We start from the raw sequence: 21,202 nt of genomic DNA, 5'->3' as shown, positions 1-21,202 counted from the left end.
TTCTGCTTTAGCACTAAACAGGACTTGACCTGGCAGACTAATATTTGAACACAACAGCCACTGACACTTAAAGGACAAAAGAAACAGAGAGGGCTCAGGCCCCGACTCCACATCTGGGAGTAGAGAGGAGAGCGGAAGTGGCATTGTCTGTCTGGAGCCCTTGGGTGAATTTGTTAGGTGAGGAGAGGGAGTGATGTCTTCCAGACTCCGTGCAGTGCCTGCCACCCCGGGACCCACACCCTTTAAGCAGCAGAGACACACAAGGATCATGGAAGCTAAGAATAGCAGAACCCAATGCTCCATAAAGGATAATAGTTTCCAGTCCACTATCCCTCATGATGATTCCTTAAGTGGCTCATCATCTGCTTCGTGAACCAGTGAGTGATTTTCTAGCATCTTTCCAAAAATCTACCTACTGGATGAAGATGAGAAGGATCAAGTCAGCTACTGCTTCCCATGTAGAAGGGTCAGATGGAGTATCAACCAAAGAAAAAAGGAAACCCAGGCAGGAAGGAGATGAAGACTATCAGAGAATTTTCTCAGAAGAAGCATAAGCTTTATGGGAGGAAGCAGCAGCCTAAAGCTCAGCCTAATCCCAAAGCCCAGACTCACCATATTTGGAAGGAACCATCAGCTTATGCAGCAGGCAGTTTAGAGGAGCAGTGGTACTTAGAAATTGTGGATAAAGACACTATCTCCTGTCCTACCTGCCAGGCAGTGGGGAGAAAGACCATAGAAGGCTTAAAGAAACACGGGGAAACTGCAAACAGGAAATGTTTACCTGTCAGCATTGTGGGGAACAGCTTCGTTCACAAGCAGGGATGAAGTATCATGTCATGGCAAATCATAATAGCTTCCCCATTTTAAAGGCTGGAGATGAAATAGATGAGCCAAGTGAGAGGGAACGTCCCTGAACAGTTCTCAAGAAACTGGGAAAGCTGAGATGCGTGCATCAGAGTTGCTCTAGTAGCTTCACCAGCACCACGGGATATCTGTACCATGTGAGAAAATGTGGCAAAGGGGCTGCTGAGCTGGAGAAGATGACCCTGCAATGTCACCACTGTGGAAAGCCGTATAGATTGAAGACTGGACTTGTATATCACTTGTATATAAGAGCATAGTCCTATGTTGTTCTTTCCAGAGTCAGGTCAGCCAGAGTGCTTGAAGGACATGAGCTTGGAGTCAAAGGGTGGAGGCCGAGTTCAGAGGCAGATAGCTGTATTCCACCTGCAGGAACTGGCTTCTGCTGAATTGGCCAAGGAATGGCCTAAGAGAAAGGTGCTTCAGGATCTGGTACCTGATGATCGGAAGTTAAAATATACTCGTCCTGGGCTACTGACCTTCAGCCGAGAAGTACTACACAAATAGAAGTCAGATATCAAAAAGTATCATCTCATTCAGTGTCCTAATCAGGGTTGTGAGGCTGTCTACAGTAGTGTATCTGGTCTTAAAGCTCACCTGGGCTCTTGTACACTGGGAACGTTTGTGGCTGGAAAATACAAGTGTCTTCTCTGTCAGAAAGAATTTGTGTCAGAGAATGGTGTCAGGTATCACATCGACTCTGTCCACTCTGAGAATTGGTTTGTTGTCAACCCGACAACAACCGAAAGCTTTGAGAAGCTGGTGAAGATAAAACAGTGACAGCAAGAAGAAGAGAAGCGGAGGTGGTAGCCCAGGACCCGATGGTTTCTAAGGTGGCGGTAGCAGCCCGGCATTGAGCTTCCTTAGACAGAGCCGAGTCTTAGAGTAGGGAAGGATCAGAGGAGGAATCGTGAGGTACTGCTAGTGGTGACACCTGTAGAGATGTACATACTGTAGAGAACCAGAGCAGGAGCCGGTGCCAACACAGTTCCAGAAAATCAAGTCCCCAGAGACGAGTCATAAATGAGGAAAGAAATAGGCGGTCAGTGTGAAAGCACTCCTGGGAGAGTGGGTGGAAGGCTCTTGTCACAGGGACCTGTGTGGAGAGGCCTGAGTCACAGGAGCCGAGTAAAGAGAAATTTACTATTTCAGCTGTTTGTGTAAGGCTGTGACACTCTCAGCTCCTTCCTCCTGTGTAAATTTCACTGTTTCTTCTACTGATTCTTGTGAACCCTCCACCACCCCCACCCCCATCTTCTTTTTGGTAGATTTTCCTGATATTCTCATTGGAGTCACCCTATTTTCTCTCCTCTTGCCCAAAGAGCTCCCCCTTAAGGTCCACTGTAGGCCCTCTTGCCCTGTACAAGACTAAGAAACCTGTTCGATTATCCTTTCCATACTGGGGTATAGAATGTTCTTGGAAGTGCCATTGATTCCGTAGTTACTCCATCATCTATCTTATAAAATGATTTCAAACCAACTTTTTTTTTTTCTCACTTCTCCAGTTGAGCTTTATTCCAGAATGGTTTTACAAAGCTGATTTTAAACCCAGTACATCTCCACATGTGAACAGATCCATCCCTCAGCCCACAGACCAAAGAACCTAAGCAACTGCTCAGCTTTGAGTATGGTGTCAGCTAGGCTTTTAGTAGTGTTGGTCACTCAGTCCTGTCCGACTCTTTGCGACCCCATGGACTGTAGTCTGCCAGGCTCCTCTGTCCATGGGCTTCTCCAGGCAAGAATACTGGAGTGGATTGCCATTCCCTTCTCCACAAACTAACTTTTCAAAACCATACCAATTGATGATTTTGTATTTGTGATATAACAAGCCTAGAACCTAGAACTGTTGTCACTCCTTAATAAGGTTCCCCTGTCTGCCTGGGTGACAGAATTTATGGAGGCTGTTGTCTCATTATGGTTTTAGGATTTAAAGTGAGAAAATACTTAGAATAAAAAAGCTAGACCCTCTGGACACAAGTTTTCCTGGGAAATACTTTGTCCCAGGTGGCAGTAAGTAACCAGACACACAGGCATGATATGCAGCCTTAGGAGAAATGAGTCTCATATAAAATGACTGGGAAGAAGAAAGCAGCACAAATCAATACCACCTCAGATCAACCTTCCTGCAGTTTATCTTGTTCCTGTGGTTTTGAGGATTGAGGAGTAATACCCTTTTGCCTCTGGTATTTGACACAGAACCCTAATATTGCTGGTACTGCCATGAAGATTGGTAGCCAAGGTGTACATTCCTTCTCCCTGGACTTGACCTGATCGTTAGTCTGCACTCTCAAGTTCTTGTATCTCCCTTTAGCCAAGGTCTGTCTCTCTGCATTTTCTGAGAACGTTGTCCTCTACCCTCTTTTTTAGACATTGTGTTTTGTCCTCTTTATAACCTGACACTTTGACACCAGGTGTAGATATTTATCTGGAGTTGGAAAGAAGAGTCCTTTTTCTGAACCTCTCACCTAGCCAATAGTATCTGTTAGGCTGTTTCTCCTTCAGGATGCCTTTTCCTGGAGCATTGATTAGAGCAGCTCTGTTGTTGTATTTCTGAATTCTCTTCCCCTTTGCCATAAATATTGGTCTTCTATATTATTGCCAATTTTTGTGGCTTACACCACATTAAAAGCCAGAGACCCTTAACCCTGATGTGGACCAATACTGCCTTTTCAAAATCTAAAAGGCTATTACCACTATTAACTGTTCTCTGTGCTCCTCCATATAGCCTTAAAATGTGGGCTTTTGTGAAGACCACTTTGAAACACAGGAGCATTGAAACCTGGTTGGGATACTGCCAGAACAAGTAGTTTTGAAAGAAAGGAAGGACATGGTCGATCCACTTGACATTGTCGTTGGGAGTTGCTCCCTTAAAGCCCTTTCCATTCATAAGGATTGTCAGGGAGGGAAATGGAGAAGCTCTGTTAATTTCTGGTGAGTAAGATTTGGGAAATGTTTGGCAATGGCAAGAAAAATAAATGACTGTGTTAGAAAAAAAGAAACAGAGGAATTTGTACTTTGTACTTTGCCGGTTTCTTGCGCTCCCTCTCTGACAGCACAACACAGATCAGGGTACAAAAAATTTGCTTCAGATCCCTTGAGAAATTCTGGGAAAGTTCTATAGTGCATGTATATCTTTCCTTTTGCAAACACCGTCAACATTTTATTAGTTCTTTCATTTACATTCATTCATTCGTAAAATTTTTATTAATGTATAAATTGTGTATAGAAAGTACACATATATAAATATGTAGTTCAATTAATTGTACATATACATTCATTTCTTTTTATTTTCCCAACAAATGCTGATTGACTGACTCTAACGGCAAATAAGAGAGTCTTTGCACTCAGAACCTTATATTGTAGTTGAGGAGAAAAGACACATATACAAACAGTGATAATACAAGGACATATATGATAATGCCACAACAGATCATAAACTGACATTCAGTGTACCAGCAAGGGGCTAATAAAAGATCAGATTCCATGAGAGATCACTTACAGCTGAGTTAATAAGTCTTCATTAGGAACATGCCACTTATTGGCCAGTGAAGTGTAGCAACATTTGAACAGAGGGAGAAGAATGTAAGGGTTTTCCTGATGAAGGAGGTGGAAGGACTAAGGTAGAGAAGCAAAGAAAGATCAAAATGTAATTGGGAAATGGTGGGAATTCCAGTTGGACTAGATGAAAAAGTACATATTTCTAGTTTCCTCTTTTTTGCCTTTAGTCATATTTTTAGCATCCCTCATACTCTTGGGCCTTTTGTTTGTCCTCTTTGGTCTAACAAGAATAAAATGACCACCAAAGAGGAAGGAATGGATAAAGGGGGCTGAAGACAATATTTAATCAGTCAGCCTAAGAAGAACAGCAAAACAAGTTTGGAACTGGGAAAAACTAGCATCTCATCTTCTTGCCAAAACTGAGGGTCAGCACTTTTTTCAAGCTTCAATGGTTTCTCTTTGTTCTTTTTTCTCAGGATTTCCTGTGTTTGCCTGGAAAGGAGAGTCAGAAGATGACTTCTGGTGGTGCATTGACAGATGTGTGAATGTGGAGGGCTGGCAGCCAAACATGGTGTGTTAGGTTTCTGTTAGCACAGTTCACTGGGACGTGGGGGTACAGGGAGGGAGGATGTGGCCTGGGAGAGGGTTTCCCAACAGGAAGGAAGGAAGGAAGATGTTTCCTTTTTCATCTGATGTACTTGGGCTTCCAGCAGAACTAGATGCTTATGCTTAGGACATCCCAAGAATATTAAACCTCTTTATAGCCTCAAAGTGCTTATGATTGTCAGTGCTGATCTTAGAAGTGCTCATATTCATCAGCAGCGTTAAAATACTGCTCTGGGTTCACACATGACTGGTTAAAAAGTAAGATGAATGAGTTACTATCTCCTAACACTGCTTACCAGCACCTCCCCCAACACACACCGCTCCTGTGGTACATAGCTTTCTCTCTAGAATCACATGCCAAATTTATAGTAAACCTGAAGGGATTCAAAGTTCAAATTTCTTCTTTATTCATTTCTCACCTTAGGAAGTTGGGGCTTTTAATTTTTGCTTAGTTTTTATTTTTGTTTCACTTTTTTTTAAAGTGCTTGAAGGCTGGTAGCATATTAGATTCATAAAGGGAAGCACAGAGCTGCACAAGTACGATGCACTCCTACTTTGCAAACCTTTCTGGATAGGAGTGAGAGGAGAAATTAAGGAAATCAACTAAAAACAAGAATCCTTGAAGCGCTAGTCCTACTATTACTTGCTGCTAAAGACTGCAGAGTAGGCTTTACCTGGGAGACAGAGGGAGAAGCAGCCTGTCTTTCTAGATTCTGTGATGCAGGTCACAATGCACCAAGGGTTGATTTGAGGAAAGCTGGGTTAAAACCTTTGTATCCTCAAAGGGAGGGAGGAGTTGGCTGCACAATGAGTCAGCTCATTCCAGCAGAGTTTAACAGTGCCAGAACAGAGTGTGACTGACAGAGGTTCTACTGGGAATAAAATATTAATTGTATAGCCACGAACATAGGGAGGACAGGGCATTGTACATAGCAAGCATTTACAGACTATAGATCAGCATAAACTGTTGGAAAGGTTGACAAAGTGAGTAAGACAAGGATAAGAACTGTGACCCCAGAAAACAGTACTCATAATCTTTTTTGGATCCTGTAAAGATCTAGAACTTTTACTTGCTTGCTAACCTCAGGAAGATTCCTGGGTGACAAGAATTTTCTGCAGTAGAATGACAGGCTAATAATTATAGGCTTTATTCAATAAATAAATATTAGGGATAGCAACCACCTGCCTGTATTCAAAATCTTTGTTAAAAGGAAAAAGTGGATGAGAATAGTTATTCTAAGATACAGTCTTTCCTGTATAGCATATTTTGTATGCTAGGGATCAGAGGCTGCAAGGAAAAACGCCATGAGGGATTTCATATGTGTAAAAAGGGAGAGAGAAATGCAGAGGACCCTTTCTGTTCCTTAGGGACTCTGTTCTGAGGGTTTCTACCACAAGAAAAATGGAGCACTGACTTACAGTATGGAGCAAGTGTAAGAGTGAGTCTAGCCTTGGATCTCTACTCTCAAATAAGGTTTGGTGGAATCAGAGAAATTAGATCAACAGCAGGAGCAGAATTGGGAATTCCCTGGTGGTCCAGTGGTTAGGACTCCATGTTCTAACTGCCAAGGGCCTGAGTTCAGTCCCTGATCAGGGAACTAGGATTCCACAAGCTAAGTGGTGCTGCCCAAAACAAAAAAACAAGGGCAGAAGCAAAAAAGAGGTCAGGTATTAGACACAACGTTGGAGATTGTGTGTAGGCAGGGATCCAGGATGGTGCCTTTGACACTTGTAGTGGAGTTAACTGATGGCACTGCAAAATGGGCATGTGCCAGCAGAGGGCAGCTCAGTCCTGTGGGTCTTTCTGGGAGAGTGTATGTGACAATTTGGAAAGTCTTGCCAAGCATTTCTGACAGCTAGGTAAAGGGATGAAATGCCACAGCCTACTGCCTAATCGTATTCTAAGCTAATCTTTCTTTAGCTTATTTATAATTCAGAAGCTTTCCTCCGCTGATGAAAGCTCCAGTGGGCACAGCTTTGTGTTTGTCTTTAATCCCAACCTGAAATAGTGATGAGCTGTTCAGAGGCTTGCTTGCACACCTACATGCTGCACAGTTCCCTAGTTATTTTTAATTTGGTTTATAGAGAGTGTGAGGTTGTGCTAGGCAAAACCCTACTGTGCTGCCTGAGCATTTTGGGTAGGAGAATGCCTGTGCTTTGGGACAAGTAAAGGATTAACAAATACCGTTTTATAAGCCATTGTTCTGGGAGAGAGACTAATTATCTGGTTTTACTAAGCTTTCACTGATTATATTCAAAGTCCTGAATTTAACTAATATAAATATGCTATTAGGTTTAAGCTTTCTGACTGTCTATAGTACAGTCAGGAGCTAGTGGTCTAGATAATCACTTAAGCTATTAGTCCATAAGAAAATCCTCATTGCATTGCTGTAAGTTTGATCCTAGTAGGTATGTCATTTGGGAAGTTCACTTGGCTGTGAGAATTACAGTTGACCTTTCATCTCACTGTCGTTTTCTTCTGTATAATGACCACTGTAAATTACTTTGTTTAACCATTTACAAAATTTTAAATATGACATTATTGATGCTTATTATTCTAGATCTTGGATGATGGAGGGGATCTTACTCACTGGATTTATAAGAAGTATCCCAACATGTTTAAGAAAATCAAGGGCATCGTGGAGGAGAGTGTTACCGGAGTCCATAGGTAAGATTTGACGTAGGCATGCTGGCTTTATGCAGCCTGGACATATGTTCATGTAATCACATACTTACAGAATTGTTGTTGCTGTTTATTTGCTAAGTCATGTTCAACTCTTTGCAAGTCCATGGACGGTAGTCCACCAGGCTTCTCTGTCCATGGTGTTTTCCCAGGAAGAACAGTGAAGTGGGTTGCCATTTCCTTCTCTAGGGGATCTGCCCAACACAGGGATCAAACCCAAGTCTCCTGCATTGGCAGGTGGATTCTTTACCACTGAGCCACCAGGGAAGCCCACGTATAGACTACATTATGTTAAAAATTAAAATGATGCTCTGAAATGATGAGATCCGAATCTGCATACTTGGGTTTTAAATTAACAACACAAATAACAAACTTAAAATAATGAGGAGTGGATAGGGGAACAGTGTGGGCCTCATGTTTTCTAGCATTGTAATACAATGACTGCTTGTCTTTTTGGGACAAATTCAATTATTGAACTTCTGCATTGAACCAATAACTGCTCTAAAAACCATGCTAGGGATCTCGCAGTGGGGGAAAAAATCCTGGTCCCTCAGAGAGCTTACATTCATACACAGAGCACAGAGAGCAAGTATTTAGGGTTCTGTTTCTCAAATGAGTCTTAATTCCCTGAGTACAATTGTAACCATTTCTGTTTCCTGTTATTTACCCAGAAAGAGCTAAAGTAAGAAAGTTTTAGGGAAATAAATTCTGAATAAGCCACTATCACTGCTTTTTTATATTGTGATCTTTTTGAATGTATAAAACTATGAATTGTCCCAAGTTTTCAAACTTTTAGAAAGGGCTGAGTTTTGAATAAAACATCTGTGTCTAATTTTTAGTTGACTGAATTAAAAAAAATAAATAACCCTTATATATAGATATATGGACTTCCCAGGTGGTGCTAGTGGTAAAGAACCCACCCACCAATGAAGGAGATGTAAGAGGCATGGATTTGATCCCTGGGTCAGGAAGATCCTCTGGAGAAGGGAATGGCAATCCACTCCAATATTCTTGCCTGGAGAATCCCATGGACAGAAGAGCCTGGTGGGCTACAGTCCATAGGGTTGCACAGAGTCAGACATGACTGAAGCAACTTAGTATGCATGTAGATATACATATTTATAGGTATGTATACTGAAATTATAAAATTAAGACTATTTGAAAGTTAAAATTGTTGCTTTAGAGTAGTGGGATTAAAACAGTACTTAAAATTTTCTCTTATAGTTAAAAAGAGAAATAAAATTAATAAGCAATTTAAAGTTTTACATTTTAATCCTTAAAATTTAGAGATGGGTCAAAGATTTTCCCCATGTGCCTTTTGATTAAGATCTTTATTTCTAAGCTGTATATAGACTCTGGAAAAGGTATTCTCTATTTCTCTATATACAATTTATAGGATGAAACTAGTTGTGTCTCAGGCTGTCATGCCTACTCAATTAACTTATTTGTAAAATTTGATATGAAACTGATGGATTGGAAAATCTCATTATTTTATGTTCTTTTTATTTCCTTTATCCTTAGGCTCTACCAGCTATCCAAAGCTGGAAAGCTGTGTGTTCCAGCCATGAATGTCAATGACTCAGTCACGAAACAGAAATTTGACAACCTCTACTGTTGCCGTGAATCAATTCTTGATGGGTAATGGATTATCTTTGTAGTGAACTTCAGTTGTTGAATTGAGGTTCTAAATTTTTTGGTTTTGGTTGTATCTGGAAATGATTTGTGTAGCACCTCTAAGCTGTATACAGACTCTGAAAATGTATTCTTTGTTTCTATATATATACCTTATAGGATGAAACTAGTTGTATCTCAGACACAATACTTTATAACATATATCATACTCAATATTTTATAACCCAAAGATACCTTTGCTATCACTATGACATCATACTCAATACTCAATATTTTATGACGTAGAGTTACCATTGCTGTCGCTATTGCAAGTGAATCTATTTTACTTAAAAAATCAGACCAGCTCCTGTCTTTTGGTGATGGTTTTTACTTTGTGATCCTATCAGGCCTGAAAGTCAGTTAGTATAAGTATCTTTGTTGATTTAGGAAAAGGTTCCTGATGTTTCTCTTCCAGGTCATGTTGTCATGTAACTTAAGTTACAACCATCATAATAATTCTTTGGCCATCTGGAAAATCATGGTGAGCAAAGGGTCATTTCCCAGAGGCATTTGTAGTTTTTCACGTCTGTGAGGACTACAAGTCTGAAAAAAAATCTACTTAGATATAATATACCAAAAACTCTGTTCTTCCAGAACCCAGTTGCTGTCAACACTTGTGTCCTGACATTTCTTCTTTCTTGCTAAGATGACTCAATAATTCCCTGTATGAAAGCATTAAGTTGGTTTAGAATACTGCCAAACCAAATGGTTTCCATCATATATAGGTTAATGGAAAAGTTAACGGAAGAAAGGGCCTGGGGGCCACATTACTAGTCTGAACATCAGGCAGTTTGGAACACCACAGGCACTAGTGATTTCGTTGTTGGTGCTGAGCCAGTCCAGGACCATTCTAAGCCATGACTTTTGAATATGGTTGTCGCCAAGCCACACTTAGCCTCATCACTCAACAGAAATTGCCTCTGCACTTAACTGATAGTTACTGAGTCTCATCGGGGTTCATGGAGTTACACTAGTTCCTAGTGAGTGGAGTTGTCAAGTCATTAGAAAGATAGATTTCTACTTTCCCTTGGGGCATTTTTAGACTCTTTTCAACAGGAGAGGTTAACCAGATAGATGAGGAGAAAGACCCACAGATATTTGTCAGAACTGTCTCAGAATGGCAGATTTTAGTTGAAAAGTTTCTTCTGCCTAACTAGGGCTTCCTAGAGAAGGGAGATCAACCAGACCTAAAGAGAAACCAGAAACTGCTCCTACAACTTCTTCTAAGAGAGCCTGAAAACAGTAAGGACCTTTATTCTAGCTTCATAGAGACTCAGGGACAAAGAAGAACACGTCTGAAAAGGACTCGGCCCAGAAAACTCACTGCTTATGCAGTCAGTGTTGGCATATTTCATGGCTCTTCTCCACCTTGTTGCCTGTTACCCTACATGAATTACTTTGGGACCTATTGGCCATTCTGATATTACTAAATATAGAACTCATTTATCAGCGTTCTATTTTATGTGTCTCATTCAGTAAGCTAGAAAGTTTACATTAAGCCAGAGCTTTGTCACCTGCTAAATAAAATTACATTATTTTTATTTACTTTTTATCTTTATTTCCAAATATTATATATTCTAAATGTTATATAATAAATATATATTGCTTTTATGTTTAAAAGTTACTTTGTGGTCTATTGCTTCTTCCCTTTTGCACCACTCCCAGGACAAGGGGAAAAAAAGGAAAAAAAACCCTCACATATAGATGGAATTGATTGGATAGCATCGAGTAAGAAAATGCATATTTTATTGAACTTTTCTTTCTAGTCATTAAATAGTTTCTTTAGAATAGAAACCAGGCTTACTTTCAACATTCAAAACAAAACCAAAAAAAAAAAAAAAAACCATGAAAACAAAGGGACTCAATCTATTCTTAAGGGAGAAACTAGAGATTTTTCTGATTCAATTTTTCTTCCCCCGTAGACTTAAAAGAACAACAGACATGATGTTTGGTGGGAAGCAGGTGGTGGTCTGTGGCTATGGAGAGGTAAGGTTTAGTCTTTCAGTTATTAGGAATTTAAAATGTATTTTGCAGAAATATACTAGAATTTTTCACTTCTGTGGACATCAAACTACATTCATTTACCATTTTAAATGGGAAAAAAGTAATTTCAGAAGCCTCTGGTTAAAGTACAATCTTTCTTTTTCCCTTGGCATTTTTGCTATTTTTTCCTTAAGTTGATTTTCTGACTGTTCCAGTGTGCTGTTTGCGATGTTCTTTTAGCTTGTGTTTTGATTATAAATCGTGAGTGTGGGTGTACTTGTGCACATGCATGTGCTAAGCAGGGCTGAGGAGTTTGTTTATGAAATGCATTCATTTATTTTTTTTCCTGTTTTCCCCCAAGCATGAATCTATTCAGTGAAATTCCCTTTGGGGGCGGAAAGGGGGGTACACTTCACCAGAAGCTTTGAGGAGCTGTTTTCTTCGTGACTTTCCTTCTCATGCGTTCTTTCTCCTCTCTCCAGGTCGGGAAGGGGTGCTGTGCTGCCTTGAAAGCTATGGGCTCCATTGTGTATGTGACTGAGATTGACCCCATCTGCGCTCTTCAGGCCTGGTAAGCATGCACAAGGAGATCTGCTTTTTCCTTTGCAGCACTGTCTTACGTGATCTTGTAACTGCCTCCAAAGAATGGCCTAGTTAACGCAACATTTTCTTTCAGAGGGGCCTGGATCCTGAGAGGCTGGTATTAACTGTAAGCACCCGTCTTTCAAAAATCTAGGAGCTCTGCTCTGGGAAAACAGAGATTATCAGGGAAGCTAGAATTTGGAACTCTTGTGGAAGCAGTAACAGGGGAAGCCTTGAGTCAGAAAATAGGTGGCCCCTTCCCAGCTCCACATGCCATCCCTCTCCCTTTGAAAACAATGATCAAAAAAGAAATAGGCTGGCGTCAGATCCTTTCCAAAGTGATGCACCTAAAAGAGCACTTCTGTCACATGCCTCCCCCAGATGCATCACCTCGGTGTAATCAGGAAGAAATGTCAGACAAATCAAGTGAAGGGTAAAATCTACTAACTCTGATTGAAGGATACATAAGAGTTGTTTGTACTGTGCTTATAATTCTTAAGCTTGAAATGATTCCAAAGTTAAAATTAAAAAAAATAGTTCCTCTCTCATCTGTAAATTGTGTGTAATCTTATCTACCTCAATTATGAAAGTTCAGAAAATAATTATACAATTATTACATATGATAATGCTTTGCTGGTGGCTCAGATGGTAAAGAATCTGCCTGCAGTGCAGGAGACCCAGGTTCAATCCCTGGGTCGAGAAGATCCCCTGGAGAAGGAAATAGCTACCCACTTCAGTATTCTTACCTGGAGAATCCCATGGACAGAGGAGCCTGGTGGGCTACAGTCCATGGTGTCGCAAAGAGTCGAACATTACTGAATGACTAACACATATATTATATAATAAATATATAACTATGCAAAGTGTAGAGGGGCTGTCACATAATAAATGCCCACTAAGTGGTAACTTATTAAAATTGTCTCCTGCTACCCTCAACAGGATAGAAATATTGGGTAAAATCTTATAGAAAAATGAAATGAACTTTTTGGCCAACTTAGTACCACTGTCCCTGAAAACAACTGCACAGTCCCCATGTCTGTAGCCTGAATAACCCACCCAGTCTTTACCATTAACCCGCCCGAGGAAGGCACGCACAATAGATGAGGCATGACATTTCCTCTAACCTACCACTCCTCACACACGCTAGCCATCAACCCACAGTTTTCCCCAACAGAGTTGTTGACTTTGTCTAAGTCAAGGCTCCAGCACACAAGGGGAACTGTCACCATTCTAGCATTTTCAGGGTTTATTCAGTTCAGTTCAGTCGCTCAGTCGTGTCCAACTCTTTGCGACCCTATGAATCGCAGCATGCCAGGCCTCCCTGTCCATCACCAACTCCCGAAGTTCACTCAGACTCACATCCATCGAGTCCGTGATGCCATCCAGCCATCTCATCCTCTGTCGTCCCCTTCTCCTCCTGCCCCCAATCCCTCCTAGCATCAGAGTCTTTTCCAGTAAGTCAACTGTTCGCATGAGGTGGCCAAAGTACTGGAGTTTCAGCTTTAGCATAATTCCTTCCAAAGAAATCCCAGGGCTGATCTCCTTCAGAATGGATTGGTTGGATCTCCTTGCAGTCCAAGGAACTCTCAAGAGTCTTCTCCAATACCACAGTTCAAACGCATCAATTCTTCAGCGCTCAGCCTTCTTCACAGTCCAGCTCTTACAGCCATACATGACCACAGGAAAAACCATAGCCTTGACCAGATGGACCTTAGTTGGCAAAGTAATGTCTCTGCTTTTGAATATGCTATCTAGGTTGGTCATAACTTTTCTTCCAAGGAGTAAGCGTCTTTTGATTTCATGGCTGGAATCACCACCTGCAGTGATTTTGGAGCCCCAAAAAATAAAGTCTCACACTGTTTCCACTTCTCCCCATCTATTTGCCATGAAGTGATGGGACCGGATGCCATGATCTTTGTTTTCTGAATGTTGAGCAGAGAAACCTAAACATTTTTTAATACTGATTGAGATACTGATTCAAACTACCTTATAAACATGAATTGAGCACTGAGAAGGAAATGGCAACCCACTCCAGTATTCTTGCCTGGAGAATCCCATGGACAGAGGAGCCTGGTGGGCTACAGTCTACGGGGTTGCAGAGTCGGACACGACTGAGCGACTTCACTCTATGTTAGGTACTCTGCTCTGTGGTGAGGATGAATAGGATGAGTAGAAGAATGAAACAAATTCCTGCTTTTAGAAGCACACAGACGAATAACCACCATTCAGTGTAATAAGGGCAATGATAGAGATAAACAGCACATGCTTCTGTAGGGGCACAAAGGAGGAATATCTAACTAAAGAGCGGGAGATTTTAAAACTCCCAATTAAAAAAAAAATGACCATTAAAAATAAAAGATTGAGCAAGGCAGGGCAGGGTAGAAAGAGGTGTCAATAGAGATGAGTCTTGAAACTTGTTTAAGTGACTTCTTAGTTTGAAAGTAAGTTCCAGGTACAGGGAACATTTTCAGGGGTCACCTAGGAAGGAGAGAGCATGACATGTTTATATTTAAGAAGCTGGAAGTATCTTAATGGAGCTGCCCACATATATCAACTTAAGTCTTCCTGTCTTATCCTAATACCAAGCAATCTCACTGAAGTATTAATATCTTAAGCAGGCAAGTGACATGATCCAGACTGCATTTCAGGAAATCACTCTGTAAAATGAATTAGACATAAACTTAGAGGCAACGAGATTGGGCCAGAGTCTACCATAGCAAGGAATAATACAATCTGAATGTCAGGCCTACATATATAGAGAAGAGAGAATAGATTGTTGTTTAGTCACTAAGTCATTTCTGACACTTTGTGACCTCATGGACTGCAGTGCAGTAGGCTTCCCTGTCCTTCACTATTTCCTGGAGTTTGTTCAAACTCATGTCTATTGAGTCAGTATAGATTAAAGAGGTTTTAAGGAATCAAGGAAAAAGAATCAACTGAATTTGGTGACAGTTTTAACTAGGGAGAGGCAGTAGGCTAGGACATTATAGTTTGACTCTTAGAGTTGGGTAAACAGCAATGCTGTTGGTTAAGACAGAAAATATAGAAGAAAAGATAGATAGGGTTGGTGGAAAACATAGAAGAGACAGATAGGCATGGTGGTGTGGGGAAGATAATAAGTTTGAGGTCCTTGTGGGACATGAGGAGGAGCTATCCAGTGGATAATTTGATCTGTGGCTCTGACGCTTTGGAGAGATCTAAGCTAAAAACATCAATGTGAAAATAAGCCACCTGTGAGGCATCATTTGTATCCAAGGGGCAGGTATGGATAAGTGCTGAAAGAAGAGAGGAAAAGAGCACCCCACAGAGTACCAACATTTAAGGATTGACTGAGATCAAGAAGGAGCAATCAGAAAAGTAGGAAAACCAAGAGAAAACAGCATCATGGACAATAGAGTTTTAAGAAGGCAAATAATGTTTAATGTAACAGAAGAAATCAAGTAATATTAGAGTCTTTAAGAAAAATTTGCTTTTGGCATCCAGGAGATCATTGATGATCTTGGGGAGAGCAGTTTCAGTGGGGTAGTAGGTTCAGGTAAAATGACACTTTGTAGGAAATTGATTGGGGTTTCACAGTTAACTCTGTCTCTCTATTATCAGGAAGAATTAGGTCCCAGTGGTAGAAAGAACCTTTTATTTCTGTCCTGTGTGAACTAAGGAAGCAGTTTGAATTTTTCACTGCTAAGAATAGTCCAGCCATATCAAAAAGTGATGTTGGTACCAAAGCAACTTGGGTACTAGCTTTCAAGATTATGTGGCAGAAGGCAGTAACTGATCATACTTTATTTCTACAGTATGGATGGATTTCGGCTGGTGAAATTAAATGAGGTCATCCGACAAGTGGATATTGTTATTACCTGTACAGGTATGATTGTGACACAGACAATGGGATGGCATTTGGGAACACTTGCATGGAACAAGTGAAAAATGACTGGAAATGCTCTGAACAAAACCAAACTCTGAAAGCCAGAGATAGTAGTCCACAAAACCAATCTTTCCTTTTCTTCCCACCTCTTTAGAGCTCTGACCAAAAGTGTACCATTAGGCCATTCCTAGAGGAAAGTTTCTCTCTAGCCTTTTTAACTGCTTTATATCTCTATCCATCCTCAGCTACCTAGCAGATGGCTACCAATGAGTTTTATTTGGGAAGCCAGATCTTAAATTTGTACATTAAAAAAAAAATATTTTACTTCCAAAAGTGATGTGTATTTCTTTCTAGTCCCTATAACTAAAGCAAGGCTAGAGCAAAATTTCTCTTGGTTGGAGAAAGTGGGCAAGGTAGCTGTGTTAAATTCCCAAGGAGGTAGGTTTTGAGTTTTAGAGAGTAATATGAGACACGGCTACTTTCCTTATACTGAGATACATACTATTATCTTTCCATTGGAATATTGCATTTCTTTTATAACTCTATTTTAAAGGAGGAAAATCAGAATATTTAAGAACAAAACTATTATATATAGCCTAAAGGGGGAGCTGGGGGCAAAAAGGGACCATAAGAAACTGTTCCTGTTTCACATCAACCCCTCAATCTCTTTTCTTTGTAAGTAATTTTATTGACGTGTAATTCATTTACCATACATTTCACCCACTCTAAGTGTACAATTCAATGTTTTCTAGCAAATTCACAGGGTCATACAACCATCAGAATCTAATTTTTTTATTGAGATGTAATTTACATACCATAAAAATCACCTTTTAAAGTATATAGTTCAGTGATTTTTACTAAAGTTGTACAACATCCCATTATCTAATTCCACAACATTTTTTATCATCCCCAAAAGAAATCTTACATCATTAGTAGTCACTCCTCTTTCTACCCTCCACTTTTCCCCAAATGCCAAATGGTAGCCTAGGCTACCATTAAATTTTGGGTCTCTATAGATTTGCCTATTCTGGGTATTTAATATAAACAACCATACAATATGTTTTTCTTTTGTGACTGGCATTTTTTACCTACCATAATATTTTCATCTTTCATGATTGTTGTAGCATGTATCAGTATTTCATTCCTTTTGATTGCTGAGTAACGTTCCATTTTAAGATTATTTCACATTTCAGTGATGTCCATTCTTCAGTTGATGGACACTTGGGTTGTTTTTACTTTTTGGCTATTATGAACAATGCTGCTGTGAACACTGTATGCAAGTTTTTTGTGAACATGTCTTTAGTTCTTTTAGATGTATGCCTACAAGTGGATCATATGATAACTCTACTTTTAACATTTTGAGGAAATGCCAAACCTTCCAAAGTAACTACATTATTTTACATCCAGCCAACAATGCATGAGTTACAGTTTCTCCACATCCTTGTCAACACTTGTTACTTTCTCATTTTTAGATTATAGCCATCCTAGTATGTGTGAAGTACTGTGTCATTGTGGTATTGATTTGCATCTTTGCATGTGCGTGTCAACACATTTTTGTACATCTTCTTTTGAAAATGTTTATTCAGATCCTTTACTCATTTTGAAAATAAGTTGTCTTTGGGACTTCCCCAATGGTCCAGTGTTGAAGATTCTGTGCTCCCAATGCAGGGGAGCTCCCAGCACAGGCAGGGTTTGAGCCCTGGTAGGGGAACTAAGATCCTGCATGCCGCATGGTGCGGCCAAAAACTTTCTTTAAGAAATGAGTTGTCGTTTTATTTTTGAGTTGTAAGAGTTCTGTAGAAATTTTATTATTGTTCGGTAAGAGTTTTTATCATATTATGATTTGCAAGTATTTTGTCCCTTTGTGTAGGTTGTCAATTCATTTTCTTATTGGTATCATTTGCAGCACATAGTTTTTAATTTCAGTGTAATCAGTTTATTTTTTTCCTTTGGTTGCTTGTGCTTTAGGTATTATTATCTAAGAAATCATTGTCTAACCCAGGTCACAAAGATTTATTCCCATGCTTTGCTTAGAGTGTTATAGTTTTAATTCTTACATTTTGGTCTCTGACCCATTTTAAGTTCAGTTTACACATAGTATGAGAAAGAGTCGAACTTCATTCCTTTTCATGTGGATATCTCTTCTGTTTTTAAGGTAATAAGAATGTGGTAACCAGAGAGCATTTAGATCGTATGAAGAATAGCTGCATCGTCTGTAACATGGGACATTCCAACACGGAGATTGATGTGGTAAGATCAAGTGACTCATCACTGGGGGCTTTTATTTTTTCTCTCTTTCCCAAGAAACATAAACTAGAAGAAGAAGCAGGGTCACCAGCCATCCTAAACATGACTGTGCCGGCAGAGCTGTTCATAGTCTGTTCACTCACTAGCCTTTTGGCCTTTGTGTATGGATTCTACAAAGCTCCTTCATCTCAACTTAGTCATTTCAAACGAGTGTTTTTCCACCTAAGCTTGATGCTTACTTGTACTGTAAGCCATTTCATCTTTGTGTTTAGGATTAAGAGCAAAAAAGGATATACTTATGTGAATCAGTATGCTAGTCAGTATTTGGGGGATATTTGAATTTGCTATAAAAGTGAGACAAGTAGGTTGATCTAAGGAAACAAGTCAAGGCAGAGAAATCTATAGGCTGGAATGAGAACACTGCTTAAGATTGACTGTGTCTATCAAATATTGTGGTTTCTTTTTTTTCTCTCCCTCTTTCATGGTGCTAACTCTTCCCTTAATGTATTTTCCAAACTATAGTATTGGATCTCCAGGTGTCACCATCAGTTCAGTAGCATGTGTTCCTCAAACCTGGAAAATCTACCACCTTGATTCTCTAACTTTATTATAGTCATCAGAAATCTTCTGATCCAACAGAACACTTGGTCCTACCAAGTTGCCCAAGTAATAGTTAATAGAAGTGTTATTTATTAGACTTACCAAAGTATCTCTCAGTGTGACCTTGCCTCTGATTTTAAATTTTTCTGGCACTTTTCTGGCACAGCTATATTTCTCTCTGGGTAAATGGCTCAAGCAAAGCATGCTTTCATCTCCACTGAGGGCTGCTCTGATTGAGCTTCAGCATTGCCAGGTGAGGATCAGTGGATATACTGGGAGCTTGTTGGACATCTATTTTAAATGGTATCTCTTTTTAACTCTATGTTCTATTCTTCTGTTATTAAAAATAGCTGGGAAAAAAACAACCTACCAGAGCCTCTTTCTACCCTTGAGGTTTTTGAGTGGCGTGACTCCATTACTTTGTCTTACCATGATATTTTCCTTGTAATGAGTAATTTGTTTAGTTTTTATTTTTGAGGTTTGGGGGGGTTTTTTTGGTTTTGGGGTTTTTTTATTTTTGGTTAAGTTTTACTTTTGTGTGATACTGTGCCTTTATTAAGTGGTCAAAGATATTAATATTTCTAAACTGTCCAGCCTATGGTTGAATCACTTTGGAAAAGTTTGCTCTGTCTTCAACGGTAGTGTCACAGGGCACATAAATGAAATTTAAGGAAATAACAAACTGAAGTAATCATGGATTCCAGAATGTTCATTCACTCCTTAGCAAATTTGTGTTGAGTTCTTGCTCTGTTCTGTGCTTAGTCCTAACTGGCTGAAGAAGTAGCAGTGGATAGTATGCCCGCTTTCTCAGAGCTTGTATCCTAGTGTGGAAAACTGACTAGACAGACAGTTATGTCAGTTAGTGCCTAATACTGCAGTAAAACAAAGATGAGTGCATTGAGGATACTGTTTAATTAGGGCAATCAAAGAAGGCTCTTTGAGGAGGTAACATTTGCACAAAGCTTGAATTCAGAGAGGAGGTAGAAACATGCTTGATGTGTTTGAGAAACAGAAAAGAGTGCTTGGTGTGTCTGAGGAACAGAAAAGATGCCACTGTGGCAAGGACAGAATGGATAAGGGGATGAGGATAAGAGGCAGGCAGCAAGGAGGTAGGAGGTTATGTAGTGCTTTTAGGCCATGGCTTGGACTTTAAATTTTATTCTTTGTACAAGAGAGGCCATTGGAAGGTTTTGAGCAGATGACTGATGAAATCTGACTTATGTTTTAAAAGAGTGCCCTGGCTGTTATATGACAAAAATACTTACGGAGCTTGAGTAGTGATAGGGACGATAGAAAACTCTTTTCAGTATTTCCAGCAACAGAAAGTAGTAGCTTGGGTTAGATGGATGGATAAACAGTGGAGGTGGTTAGAAGTGATGTGAAGGTAGCAGTATATTGTCAAGAAGTGATATATTGTGTAGCAATGGGATTTGCTACATGGACTGGATGCAGAGTGTGATAAAAAGAGAGGAGAATCACTATAAGTTAACTCAGCAAAACTGCAAAGGAGAATGGTTTGGTAAATTTTTATCCAGATTTTTTAGTGATAAAAAGTGTAAGGGTCTTTTTTTTGTGAAAGAACTTACAGTTAACCTGACCTTGAAACGTTGACTGCTGCATTTTTAAGATGGAATCGCTCATGGAAAGAGTTGGAAACCTATGTTATTTTCTGAAAAATAAGACCATGAGTACTCAGGGAACCTGTGATAGAGACTGTGCTCTCAGCTGCCTTTCGTCCAAGTCTTTCTTTCACATACTTCCTTTCTCCTGAAAAGAGACCTGCTTATACATATGTGTCACACAGACAGCCTATATGATTGTAAGCTTCACAGTTCAAGTAGCTAAACCATTATGTGCACGTTCTTTGAAAGTTTTTGCCAACCAAAGAATTACCACCTGAGACTTGCTACCAACTCCGTGCTTCACAGGACTAGAACCACAGTTGTTCTTGGCTTTACAGTGGGATGTACACCTAGTTTGGGAAGGGAGTGAGCATAGGGAATCTTTTTCCTTGTAGATTGCTTAGTGACTACAAATTCACAGAAAAGGCATTGGATGTCTCTAGGCGAAATTCTTGTAAAATTGCTAGCCATAGGAAATGCTTCTCTCAAGGAGTGTGAATGGCAAATAGACTTCAGTAGATTATTGGGGTCGCCTGGGCAGTGCCAGGGGTCACTTAACCAAGTTTCCTTTCAAACCCCATTTGAAACCCTCAGGTCTTTGGCTTGCATCATTGCCATCCCAGTTCTGTCATAAGTCGCCTCTACTAAACATTGACTATCTTATGATGTTCCTAAGAAGTTCCCTTTTCTTGATTCCACTAGATCTTTTTTTTCAGGGAATACTTCCTAAAACAAGAGACTCTTATTGTCATTGTGTCGACTCCTTACCTCCAATCACAAGGATTGCTTGTCCCGTGGAAGATTAGGAATATAAAATACTGAGAACTTGAAATACTTTAAGTCCCATTATCTCAATGGAAAAGTTGCTAGTGTTACCAAGGAGTATCTCTTGTCTCTACATGGTTGTTGTCCTCCATGGTAATATATCTGGAAACTAAGGAATTACTTTGTATATCCTTAACTTCCCAAAATGGCCTATTTGTT

The 21,202-nt window shown here is 39.9% G+C and overlaps 1 protein-coding gene and 1 pseudogene across 6 annotated transcripts in view; both read left to right on the top strand.

Moving 5' to 3' along the window:
- AHCYL2 (adenosylhomocysteinase like 2) overlaps positions 1-21,202 on the top strand; it is a 190,028-nt gene that overhangs the window by 160,020 nt on the left and 8,806 nt on the right. For all 6 annotated transcript variants that reach the window (XM_013963496.2, XM_013963495.2, XM_018046942.1 and 3 more), the window contains exons 6-12: positions 4,836-4,930; positions 7,527-7,633; positions 9,170-9,286; positions 11,242-11,305; positions 11,785-11,873; positions 15,679-15,749; positions 17,905-17,999. In XM_013963496.2, the coding sequence (XP_013818950.2) occupies positions 4,836-4,930; positions 7,527-7,633; positions 9,170-9,286; positions 11,242-11,305; positions 11,785-11,873; positions 15,679-15,749; positions 17,905-17,999 (638 nt within the window). The remainder of the gene's footprint in view (positions 1-4,835; positions 4,931-7,526; positions 7,634-9,169; positions 9,287-11,241; positions 11,306-11,784; positions 11,874-15,678; positions 15,750-17,904; positions 18,000-21,202) is intronic.
- Positions 56-1,900, top strand: LOC102179265 (annotated as a pseudogene).

This window comes from Capra hircus, chromosome 4, assembly GCF_001704415.2.
Source record: "Capra hircus breed San Clemente chromosome 4, ASM170441v1, whole genome shotgun sequence".
Taxonomy (NCBI): Eukaryota; Metazoa; Chordata; class Mammalia; order Artiodactyla; family Bovidae; genus Capra; species Capra hircus.
The sequence above is the reverse complement of the archived record's forward strand: the minus strand, read 5'-3'. Positions and strand labels throughout refer to the sequence as shown.